This window comes from Phyllostomus hastatus, unplaced genomic scaffold, assembly GCF_019186645.2.
Source record: "Phyllostomus hastatus isolate PE091 unplaced genomic scaffold, TTU_PhHast_1.1 phas_contig_58, whole genome shotgun sequence".
Lineage (NCBI taxonomy): Eukaryota > Metazoa > Chordata > Mammalia > Chiroptera > Phyllostomidae > Phyllostomus > Phyllostomus hastatus.
The window spans coordinates 23,489,389-23,501,991 of NW_025333916.1; the positions used below are offsets into that span (position 1 = coordinate 23,489,389).

At 49.0% G+C, this 12,603-nt stretch overlaps 1 protein-coding gene across 4 annotated transcripts in view; it reads right to left on the reverse strand.

Annotated features, from left to right (window-relative positions):
* Positions 1 to 12,603, reverse strand: part of MAP1B (microtubule associated protein 1B) — a 93,896-nt gene that overhangs the window by 23,124 nt on the left and 58,169 nt on the right. Inside the window, exons 1-3 of one of the 4 annotated variants that reach the window (XM_045847742.1) lie at positions 6,010 to 6,079; positions 2,853 to 2,935; positions 275 to 415 (exon numbers count right to left, since the gene is read on the reverse strand). In XM_045847742.1, the coding sequence (XP_045703698.1) occupies positions 275 to 406 (132 nt within the window). In that variant the 5' untranslated portion in view covers positions 407 to 415; positions 2,853 to 2,935; positions 6,010 to 6,079. Of the gene's footprint in view, positions 1 to 274; positions 416 to 1,206; positions 1,286 to 2,852; positions 2,936 to 5,929; positions 6,080 to 12,603 lie in introns of those variants that run through there. The other 3 variants (XM_045847743.1, XM_045847741.1, XM_045847744.1) reach the window with 3 other exon arrangements.

Below are 12,603 nucleotides of genomic sequence, written 5' to 3' on the forward strand. Positions count from 1 at the left end.
GCCATCTGTAAAATGCTGACTGTTCCAACCCTCCTCCATCTATATCTTGGGCCATTAAAAATGCTTCCAATTAATTATAGATGAAGGCTCTGAATTCTTTTGGTGATGAGCCACAGAATTATAGTGTGCTGGGTCCCGGGTTTGCTCATTTCAAAGGCAGCGTGACATTCCCTCCCCTTCCTCCATCTCCCCCGAGCGCCTTCAAAGAGCAGCCTGAGGCTACGACAGTAACAATGCAACTGTAAAGCTTAGACACTCCCAGGCAGGAGCCCACCTCTTGATCTGTGAAAATCTCTATGAAGTTCTGGAAGGAGAAAGAGCCGGACTGCAGAATGAGCTCCCCAGTATTTTCAAAGCACTGGCCCGTCAGCACGAGCAGCTTGTGTCGGGCAGCATCCGTGATCATTAAGCGCACCTGAAACAAAGCACAGGGTACAGGACATGAGTCACAGCAGCACCACCACACTGCCCCCAGCACAGGGCGCGCCCTCGGAATGCCTGACGTTTATTACCAACAGAAATCACTCGTTCCCTGGTTATTCAGATTCCCCCTGGGGAAGGGGACAGAGCTGATGACTGTGGTCATCTGATTGCCCACGAAGGCCATTTTCCAAGTTTGGTTACAACCAAGAAAGTAGTGGAAGTTGCCTTTCTCCCTTTACTTTCCTTGTCTTTTTCAAAGCTGTCTCTGTAACTGGTGATCATTTGTTCCACAGCTGTGTCTGCTAGCAGCATGTGGGCTGGGACTTCATGAATATCTCACAGGCTGAGTCACAAAGTACAGTCCAGGTCCCCCCAGCTGCTGCCTCAGGAAACAGAGGTTTCCAACTAGGGTCCCCAGTCAGCCCCTCCCATCCAGGATCCATTTCCTTCCAAGACACACACCCAACACACAGCTCCAGTTGCAGCTACAATGGGATCAGCCACGTACCTAACACTGAACACGAACAAAAGGCTGCCCCTGAATGGGAATCTTTTCAGTAGAACTGTAAATGGTTTGCACTAAAGAACCCTGCAAACTTAACGTGGCAGGATGCCAGCCTGTCCTTAGCAGAAACCCTGCTCTAAGCACCAAGGTATTCATTCTGCCCCGGTTCCGCTCAGGGAGCACACAAACGTAAACAGGCGTGAGGATCCACCGCTCCAACCACCCCACCACCCAAGCAAGCAAACACACAGAGGCTGAAGTAGCTGTGCCAGCCCCACCTGCTGTAGAGGCAAAGCCTGGATTCCTTAAAGAAATTCCTTTTTTTTTTCTTTTTCATTTCTCGCAGCTGTTCTAGGCAGTCTGGCTGGATACATATTCATCCTCCCGCTTTCTTCACATCATATTTACTTCCTGATTCTGTTAGTCACAGAGACACGCTAGCCTATCACTTGCCTCAACTGAGTACCTTCAGGGACTGTCAGAGAGGTCGAGAGGTCCAGAGGTCCTGCTGATCTGAAGCAGGAGGAAGTGGGATCAAAACCGGCTACACAGCGACAGCCAAAAAGTGGAAGCAAACCCAGTGTCCATCAACTGATCAGCAGAGAAACAAAATGTGGTATATCTATATAATGGCAGCTTACTCTGCCATAAAAAAAAATAAAGTACTGATATGTGGATGCTACAATGTGGATGGATCCTGAAAACATTATGCTATGTAAATTAAGCCAGACACCAAGGGCCACATATTGTATGATTCCCATTACCTGAAATATTTAGAGCACGCAAATCCACAGAGACAAAAAGTAGGTTAGTGGTTGCCAGCTGCTGGGGGGAATGGGGAATAACTGCTAATAATTTTAGGGTTTTGGGGCGGGATGTTTTGTAATTAGTGGGGATAGCTGCACCAGTTTGTGAACATACTAAAATCCACTGAATTACATACTTTCAAAGCATGGATTTAGCGGTATGTGAGTGGTGTGGTATGTAAAATATCTCAATTTAACAAAAGAGGCTACAGTCACAGAGATGCCCAAAGCATGGGCAGAAGAGACTCTCTAGGTAAGGGAGGCCCCCAGGGACTGTGGCTACTTCAATGTCCAAGAAGCAACTCAGTCACAAAGGTGCTAAACTGTAATGAAGGAAAGGGTAAATGGAGATACACCATCTCATCTGGCCTGGGTCAGAGACTCCTGGCTTCAGCCAAGTCCCTACCTGACAGTGGACTCTGGATTACCCTGTTGCTCTCTCTGGCAAAAATCTCATTTGGTGGAAATAGTAACATTAGCAATAAGAACAGCCAACATTTACATTCAGTGGCTATGTGCCATGCTGTGGTCTAGGTACTTCATATTCCCAAGCACAACATGGAACATAAGAATTAAATGTAAGCGCTGTATGACCTCCATCTCACACAGGCAGAAATGGAGACAAAGAGACAGTAAACACCTTGCCCAAGGCCACCAGCTAATGAGAAGAACCCGGGCAGTTGGGCCCCAGAGGCCATGCCCCTGACCGCCATGCTATCCTGCATCCCACTGTGATCTGTTGGGCAGGATGGGTCTGATGGGGGCTTGCGTCTGAGATGCCCTTCCTTTCAAATTTGGGTCCTGGATGTCCCGGCCCAAGGGCTTGCATCTATATTTCCCCTGCTACTTCCTAGCAGAATCCAGCCCAAGAGAACACCTTCCACATACAGCCAAGATTTCTACCCACTAGCCTGGATAAAATATCCCAGTTCTGGAATATTCTTCCATTTTGTCCTTATTGGGAAGGGCAGTCTGGGCTGGTGCTGATAAAGAGAACAGCCACCGACTGGACCCAGCACCCTGGACCAAGAACCCTTCTCTCCCGAGCCCCTCTCCGCAGCTGGGTCCTGCCCACGGTGTGAGGCTCGGCCCGAGACGCGGCGGTGCTGCACACATACCTCGGTGCTGACTGCTTCATCTGAAGGGTTGATCAGGACCACTGTTTCTAAAACGTCACTTCGGTGATGAAGGATCTTTTGTCCTGCAGGCACAAAAACACAGACAAAAGAGGAGGCCTTTAGCTTTGCCAGATTAAACCCTCCCCGACAGCTTCTGGGGCAGCCGAGGCGTTTCTGCTTCTGCTGAGGCACCGGGCACCAGGACTCTCCACCTCATCTCGGGAAACACAACTGCTGTTACTAAGCAAGAGTGTGCAGAGCTCAACAGGTTTCTCCAGCAATCGGGTCCGTGTGGTCCGGGGCTCCTCACGCTCTCATAACCCCCTCGTTTCCACGGTCGATCTCCAGGCTGTCTGAGGGTTAATGGCGGCTTTCATCTGAGACAGGGGTGGAAGCCAGGAAAACTCCACGGGGCTCTTGACATTTCCTTTCTCATGGTAATCGGGGATGTTTCTCCCTATCAGCCTTTCTTCTGGTGAGAACGGTGCTGAGATTAATTAGGAGCCTTATTGTGAAATGAATGACATCCAGAAACCCAGCTAACAATTAGCCCAACAACCAGAATGGCTGTCTGAGGCAGGCTTACAGGCTGTCGGGGTATTCATTAATTCATTCACTTGCTCATAGAGAAGTGGAGAAACTGTGAGAAATGCAAGGTGGAGAACAACTCTCCTGCTGGACAGGGAGGCCAAACTGGCCCCTAAATACAAGCCAAGTGGAGGGAGAACAACAAAGCAAGGTGTGTGGGAAGGAAGAAGCCTGTCTAAGGAGGGCTGGGATTCTGCAGTGATTTTGGCTCCACGTCCCTGACTTCCCACGCCTTCAAGACTAGGGACATCCTGAGCCGAAAGCACCTCCAGATGCAGTGGACCAAGGCCTATGGATACCCCACAAAGGCTCCCCCCACCTGCTCAGACAATGAGAGGACAGGGATCAGGCGGTGTGTGGCCAGAGTGGGCGATACAGGCTCTGCGGGCGGACGGACAAAGAAGACGCGTGTGGGGGACGCCTGGTTGGGAGGGGAGATAAGAATGTGTCTGCTGATTGGAAGCACAATGGAACTGGGATAACGGGAGGAAATGGGATAGAACCTAAGGAAGACAGGCACCAAAGGAGAGAAACACAAAAAGACAGAATGACCAACGAGCAACTGTTTCCCAGGAAAATAGTTGGGCATTTCTTGAAAAAGCTAAAAGAGAATTACTACATGACCGAGCTATTCCACTCCTAGGCGGACTAAACGTGGGCACTTGAAGAGACATTCGCATGCCAGCATTCACTGCAGCACTTGTCACAACAGCCAAAAAGTGGAGACAACCCCATGCCCACCTATGGATGAAACAAACTGGTGTGCCCGTGCAGTGGGTGTCATTCAGACACGGAAAGGAGTGAAGTTCTGATACATACAACGGCACGGGTGAGCTCTTAAGGTATTATGCTAAGTGCGATGAGCCGGACATGGAAGGACAAACACCGTACAATTCCACTCCATGTAACATCTAGAACAGGCAAGGTCACAGAGTCAGAGAGCAGATGAGAAGGAATCAGAGGCTGGGAGGGAGGGAACAGAGGCTGGCCGCTCCGTGGGCACAGAGTTTCTGTCTGGGGCGCTGAAAATTCTGGAAATTGAGGTGATGGCTGTACAACACTGTACATGTAATTTATGCCCCTGAACTGTACACTTAAAAATGGCTCAAATGGCAAATTTTATGTTTTCTATATATTTTACCAGAACTTAAAAATTAATAATGTAATATACCAAAACCTATCGAATAGTCCACTTTCAATGGGTGAATTGTATGGCGTGTACATTGTAATCTCAATACAGAGGTTTAAAAAAAAAAAAGCAGTCCAGGCACACAGCTCAGGGCTTCTCTCCTTCACATCACCAAGGACCAGAACCGCTACAGCCCTGCCCCACGCTGAAATACCACCACTGCATCATCAAGCCTGTTCTCTTCCATTGTCTCACCTTTCCCAACAGCCAATGTTTACCAACAGACCCCACGTGAAACGTGGCAGAGGCCCAAACAAACATGAATGGTGCCGGGCACTGTTCTACGCACCGCACATGTACTGCCTCACTTACTCCCCGGAAGAGCTCAGTGGCTGAGGTACAATGTTCCCTTTTACTATGACAGCAGCGAAGTCGACCAAAGACCATTAACTAGCCCTAGGTCACACCACAAGTCAGAGCCAGGACTTGAACAAGGCTCACACATTAAATGCCAAAGAAGAGCTAGGGGAAAATCCAGAGGAATAAAATCAGAAATGTGCTTAAAGAAGCAAGAAGCCAGAAAACATCAGGAGAAGAATATTAACAAAACTAACAAAGCAAAAACAGAAGAAGAAAAGCACAGGTGGCAGAACACCCACATAAAAGAGAGTAAATTTAAGAGAAGGTGTGTGATTCTTTACTCCCAAGGCCTGAATATGAAGAAACCCCAAAACAAAATGACGACACTCCACTTGAGCAGGCGAAGGACCGAGCCTCGGGAAAAATAATTCAACTCAGCCAAAGGAAAAAATGTTCGTGTATGAATGCTGGAGTCTGTGGTTTGCTGAGCACCGCTTTTTGGCTTGGCTGTGTTTGCTTTTGACAACCATATACATTTAAAGCTCAAGCAAAAGAACATCAGATGAAATAAGCAAATGATAAAAGGACAACCAGCCAAACACAGAAAACAAACTGTCCCCTAAGTCCTTTTATTAGTAGCCTCTGGGAAACAAAGACTTCAGGGGCTTCGAGAGCACTAAGTTGAAATAAAATTAAACAAGAGCCTAAGACCAAGAAACAAATGGTCATTTCCTTGATCAAACTACTGGCCTGACTGTTTCTAGGCAGCCTAATGCCACAGTATGGCCGTCATCACTACTACGTTCTGTGGGAGCCCACAAAAACAGACTTGGCTCCTTCCCCAAGAGATGGTAAAGAAATCAGAGCCCCCTCTTCCCTGCATGGTCTGCACACTGCCCCAACCCCACTAACTGCATCCTTCCAGAGGCAGCACCTAAGCAACAGCCTGGCCAGCGCAGCGGGCCCTTCCCCAGACACGCCCTGGCAGGGGACTTCTTACCATCCACAAGAAGTTCCTTTTGTCTGTGGTTTCATCACTCACACAAACAAAACAAACGCCATGTGACAGCGGCCATGTACCTCTACTCCTTCCAAGTCAATTTTCAGACCTCTTTGCTCAGGAATTCAACTGAGGATGTTCTTCTTGTCCATCTTTGGAAATACTGACACAGCCGTGCACCAAGATGCTGGGGCTGCTCCTTCAACAAAGGCCTTTTGATAGGAATGGATTTGAATGAAGGAGGGGATTTAAAGAGAGAGAGAAACTTCAAGCTCTTGTCACAGCCAGGCCGTGGGCCAGATTCTTCTCCTGACGACGTAACCAGGGGCTGGGCCTGCCTGAGGGGCCCAAACGCCGGGCCCGTCCCTGGCGTCCCCGTGGGATGCCAGCTCTTCAGGCAGCAGGCTGCTCTGGGCCCTGGCTGCTGGGACGCTTACAAAGTTGCATATTTGGGGAATGTTTCACACTGGGACACAGGCCAGGCATTCTGAAGGAGAGGCCACCACCCTCGCCTGCAAAGGTCTCATTCAGTTGCTTCAGAAAATAAGTTCCCAGGACAGAAAGACAACACAGGGGCAGCCTCTCTCTCCACCATTATGGATTGCGGATTGCATTCTGCAGAATCAGCTCTCAGGGGAGGCATCAGGCAGCCCGATGAGTAGGTGCCTCCCCTCAGCTCTGGTCGGAGGGAAGCAAAAGCTGGGCTCTGAGATGGAATGACTGTCACGACTGCTTGGATAAGACAGTCTTTGAGGGCTCCCTACAAACTCGGTGTAATTGCGAAGGCTCCACCTTGGGGAGGGTCAGGGGGACTGTTATGTGACACAGAAAAAGGGGTCTTACTCCACCTTAGAAACAACAGACGGTGGTCTGGGGACCCCCTGAGGCAGCAGGGTCCTTGCAGACAATGAGACTTCTGTCTGCATATTCCCAAAGGCCATGCTTGAAATTCAAATAAGCCTGTGATTTTCAATTATTGCTGGGACTGTTTTCCTTTTTGAACGTTGCATCTATGCCTTTTAGGGTTGGGCTTGTCTGGGGACTTATGTTTTACTATACTATTCAGGTGACTTGAACATTGCTTGAAACAAAATGTTATCTGCTGGGTGTATAATTTGTAGGAACCTTATGGGCTCTCTTTTTCACAGAGTTTACTATTCATTTCTCTCTCTCTCTCTCTCTCTCTCTCTCCTGGTTTATGAAGAGGCTAACCACAGCTACATTCAAAGACCCAGTGCTGAGGCACAGCCACAACCAAACCTCCGTAAAACTGCACACAGCTGACTCTTCCCTCTGACACACACCAGCACCAGAACACGCTGCCTGGGAGGCTGTAACGTCTCTGCCGCGGCCGGAGAATGCCCGAGCCAGCCAGCCCAGCGAGGCAGCTGCTGAAGGAAGCAGCCTGGCACACAGGAGAGAGCGCTGGGCCTCGAGTGGCGACTGGGCTCAGAAAAAGGGAAAACCCCGGATGAAAATAGTAACTAATAATGCCGGAGCCTTTTAAAGTGTCTTTAAGTGAATGATAACTCTGTATGTCTTAAGGATAAATATTTAACTTCTGTTTCTATTAATGATCACAATCCAGACATTTATTTGTGGAACTCCCTTTTCCTGAAAAGTGAACACGGTGCAAACATAACCCAGAAGTAGAAGCTGAAGGATGAAGAAGATCTTTGATGTGCATTCGGTGTGGAGGGGGGGACGAGGAGGAGGGCCCCGCGCCGCTGACATGGATGGAGTGGGGACCAGAACCGAGGCAGGGCTGAGGCCTCCCGCGGAAGGGCCGCTGCACCCACCTATCTCCGCCCCTCCCTCCGCCAGCTCGCAACGCTGCTGCCCATCTTCACCCACCCCCTCCTCCAGCCCCTTGCCCAGGGGAAACCACAGAGGATTCTTTTCGGAAAAGGCATTTAACATTGTGGCTCAGCACTTGAAAACCTTGTAATGTGAAGAAGCAGAAATCTTAAGAGTTAAAGAAGTTTCTAGAGTTAGAAAGGGAAATGCATGGGGTAAAGAGGACTAGGATTATTTAGCTAAAAGTAAAGTAAAGGTAGATCAAGAAAGGCCAGAAGCACAAAATGTCCGGACATGAAAGTCTGTCTTCATTGGGAGGGGGGAGGAGGGAGGGTGGCAGGGAAGAAAAATGAGAGCAGTGAGAGTTCTTCAACTCTCCCTCTTCACCAAAGTGCCCGTGCAGAGGAAACAGCTCACCTCCAGCCCTACATGCAAAGAGCACTCCCCAGGCTAAAATTTAGATCAACAGATGAAGGCAAGAAATGAAAAGTGCTCAGTGCTGGAACTAAAATTAATTAGCAGCAACTCTCCCAGCAGCTTTTCATAATAGCGTTTTGTCTGGAATAACATCCAGGCTTCCTTTCTGCAGGAAAGCCCATAATCATGTCAAGCCAATGTGCTCAGAGGTGGGTGAAGCCCGAAGAGAAAGGATGCTGGTGTGGCGGGAGGAGAAACGCCAGCACCAGCAGTTTTCTGGTGATCCCCTCTTCTCCCAGAGCCCTCACAGATGTCCCCTCCGTCCCTCACAACCAATGCTGGGCGCAGGGCAGGCCCCAGGCCCAGCCCCCACCAGCAGGCCTCACAAGTAGCACCAAGGGCTGTTCCCAAGAGCCTTTATAATTCTTCCCTTCTCCTTCTACCCCACCTCATCATTTCTAAGCAAGAAAAACAGAAAAAGAGAGAAATGGGGGTAAAACTGGCTTGTACAAGGCCACAATTAGCAGGTCTTTCCCAGGTGCCCAGAGTATCCTAGCCTAACAGAAGCGACCTCTGGTTCCTTTGAACATGAGACCACCTCAAACCTGGGGGAGAATGTGACCATGAGGCAGGGCCAGACAACTTAGTCCCTGGTGCCTGCCGCTAAGGCACTCTTGAGAAAACACCGGGGCTGCAAGACTTGGTGTCTCCTGGTTACACAGGTCCCCAAAGGCTTGGTGTCAACAGAAAGCCAGCTGTTACCGGGAGACGGTGCGGCGTCCCCCTCCGGGAAGTCAAACTCCTAGCTGGAGGGGGTTTGACTTCCCATCACCCCTCACACATCAGAATCAACTCGTTATCTGCCACATCTCTCGGTCCTCTTGGCTCTCAGCCCGAGACTGGGATAAGGCGCCTTTCTAGGCTGTCAGAGGCAACAGGGAACTCGGGGAGGAAGATGGCAGAAATGCCCTGGTTTTCAGGTCACGCACATGCTGGGGCACCTTCCACATGCTTTGTGTTCTTCTACCTGGACCAGAATAACATCTAAGTGCCAGGTGAGTGCCTGGAGGTGGTGTGACAATGCCCAGTTCTTTGAACACCTGAGGCCTATCACAAGAACACGGCAGGACACCTGACTGGTGTGGCTCAGTTGGTTAGTGTCCTCGTCTTGTAAACCAAAACTTCACAGGTTTGGTCCCCAGTAGGGGCACATGCAAGAGGCAGCTGATGGATGTTTCTCTCCCCCACTTCCCCTCAAAACATGTCCACAGGTGACAATTAAAAAAAAAAAACCAGCAGGAAACCCTTCCCTGCGTAGACAGACTGCTTTAGACTGATCAGTGCATTTTGTCCCTTGGGTGCTACCTTGTTTAATCGTCCTGACATCCCTGTGAAGTGGTGGGGACAAGAACTATCGCCCCCTCTCCGTGGACCAAAGTTCTGAGATCTAGTGACGTGCTCAAGGCCTCATAGACGGGGTGAGAGAGCAGACGTGGCTCATGGCCAAGGCCATCATGCTATGCTTTTCTGTCTTTTCCTGACCCACCCTCATCCAAAACTAAGGTTTTCAAGGTGTGATGCCAAGACTCCCCTTTGTGAGAGGCACACATGCAGCCGGGGTCAGCCACTGGTCAGCCAGTGCCTGCTGAATCACTCGCTACCCCGTCCAGCGGGCACGCTGGCCTCCCACGCCCACCCCGAAGCCAATTCCCTCTTTGTTTCTGCTGAACAATCAGAGCCCAGTTCCCTCCCACTTTCCCCCTAATATTCCTGGAAATGGCGTATCTTTTCTGTTGGAGATAAACGCTTTTTTATTTCTGCATTTGTTTCATCCCTTGATGTATGTCCCTGTGTGCCACATCACTCTCCAATTTTCAGTGCTTGTTGTTTTAAGAGGATAAAAACTTGAGTTGCATTATAAACAAGTTCAGGAGACTCTGTGAATAATGTGTGTAATGTAATAACTCAATCACTGCTTGAGAGTTCAACTTTATTTTGTACCTTAGATATCTTTTTGTTACAGAGAATTTAGTTGTTACAGAATTTGAGCCTGTGAACTATTTTCCCTTTTTGTTGTCACTGCTTGGGTTTTTCAAGTGTCTGCTAGCTCTTCCACCCCATCCTTCTCTCAGTGTCTCTGCCACCCTCTAATTTACATTTCCCTGTCTTGCCCCCAAAAGCAAACAACTAAACACCCCAGACCTGTCCTCAATGTGTTCACTGCACACAGAGAGGAACCAAGCCTTCGGCTGCCAGGCAGGCTGGCTTTGCTCGAGGTGGTAGAAGGAGGCTCTTTTGCTTTCCACATCCCCCCTGCCCTACCGCTCACCCTGGGAGAACTGTGGGGGGTGGGAATGCCAGGTGACAACGGGTCTGAGGCCTTTTGCAGGGCTCTCATTGCACCCTCTTTATCCTCTCTTCTGGGTTTTTCTCCCACCTAATCTTATTCGGTAGGTTCTCCTCTTCCCTTTCCCTCTCCCTTTCTTAAAGTCCTCAGGGCAGAGGGATGACCATGCAGGCCATCACAGTTTGGAAGTGGAAGAGAGTGGGAAAAAGAAGTTTTGAGAAATGTTTTTTAATCTCACTGGTCTTCTCCTGCCTTTCTAAAAGATGCTGTATTTCCTGTTTGTTAAGACAATGTGAATTATTTACAAAGGACACAGTCTTCTGGAGTTTAATACAGGTAAATTAGTGCTACCTTCATACACTAGCGTCAAAATTAAAAAGTAAATACAAGGCTCTCCCTATGAAGAAAAGGAAGTTTAATGGGGGGCTGAGAGTTTTGACAGTTACCTCATTTGAGAAATGCAAGTGGGAAGTAGCATCTGATACACAGCAGGAGCTCAGTCCATATCTGATAAAGAAATGACTAATAAAAATGGCTAAGGTATATTAAATACTGGGCCCTGGGTCAGGCCCCAGCCCATGTTCTTAATGGACGATTATCACATTTATTCCACACATTAACCCCATGAGAAGAGCACTAGTCCCATTTCACAGGAGGAAAATGAAGCATAAGGCAGTTAGGCAACAGCCCGGGGGGCATGTAGTGGGGCTAGGATGGAAGCCGGGTGGTCAGTGCTCAGAGCCCCGGCTCTTAGCTAATAAGCCATTTTAAAAGGGAAGATGGTAGACAGATGAGGGTAAGTTCGATTTGGGGCACACTGTGTTGGAGGCCCCTGTGGGAGAGAAGCCGGTGGCTCTGTCCAATGGGCAGGCAGAAGTGTGGGCTGATGCCAGGGCAACAGGCCGGGCCAGAAGCTCCGCTCTGGGAGGCATCAGCGTGTTTTTAGGTGGTGCTCTAGGAGAACACAGGAAGAGCCTTTTGCTGAGAACAGTCTTGGGAAACACTGTTATTTAAGGATGGACAAAAGCCGGGAAAGCCCCTGAAGGTGACAGAGAAAAAGCAGAAGTGACGGAGCCACGCCTCCTGTGTGTACCTTCACCCCGCCCCCTGACGTGCTGCCTTGGAACGGCAGTGCTGTGCGGATTTGCAAACTTACACCACCTCCGCACACAGGAGGGTCCAGGCAGACTATTCCAAAGACATTGTATAATCCAATAATAATTCTTACCTGCTTTTCAAATTCAACCCCAAACCTACTCACTTTGACCTACATATCCCGCTGCTCTGAAACACTGCTTAGCCTGTGGACACGGCTTTATTTTCCGTCCGGGAGATGTCTGCCTGCTGGGAGAAAAGTACTAGAGACCGGCAGGTCTCAGAAAGTAACAAGCCCCACAATCCCTGGTCCCCGGAGCTCCTCACTAAAGTACGGATTGCAGGGTCACCCTCTGACCAGAAGGTCTGTTTGATTCAGGAGGCGGGGGTGGGGTCTGAGACTGCATTTCTGCAACCTCTCAGGCGATATTGATGCTTCTGGACCCTTCTTTGAAAAAACGAGACAGTGTGAATGATGAATACATTACCGATCAATAACAACACAGTAAGTCACCTTATTTCAAGTCATCCTCACAGTGTTTTTTATGTATCACCATCCTAATGTCTGAATCTACTGCTAGAATTATTTCCCTCAGGAACAATGTGGTCATTAAGGGCTCGAACAACTTTTCCCGCTAAGTATCGATTCTTGACTCATTTGACAGTTTTTTATCTGACATTTAATTTGCCATCAAACTCCTGCCATTGATCAAATCCAGAAAAATGGTTGACCTTTTTCCTTCATCCGTGACTGTTCAGAACCAAATCATCACACTATTCATCCTCAAAGCCAGCTAAAAATCAAATTAATCCTTTTGGCGCTGGCTATTGAAAAGAAAAAGGGAAATGCAAACAGCTGACATAACAAGTATTACACCTCGTATCTAATAAGTACCAACCCCCTGGAAGCCTTTAGCCCTAGGCCAGAGAAAAATGTCACGAGTCCCAAGGGGCAATGCTACCCAACAGTGGCCACGTCAGGCTGGGGCACAGCAACCAGCCTGGTGATCTGCCAGGA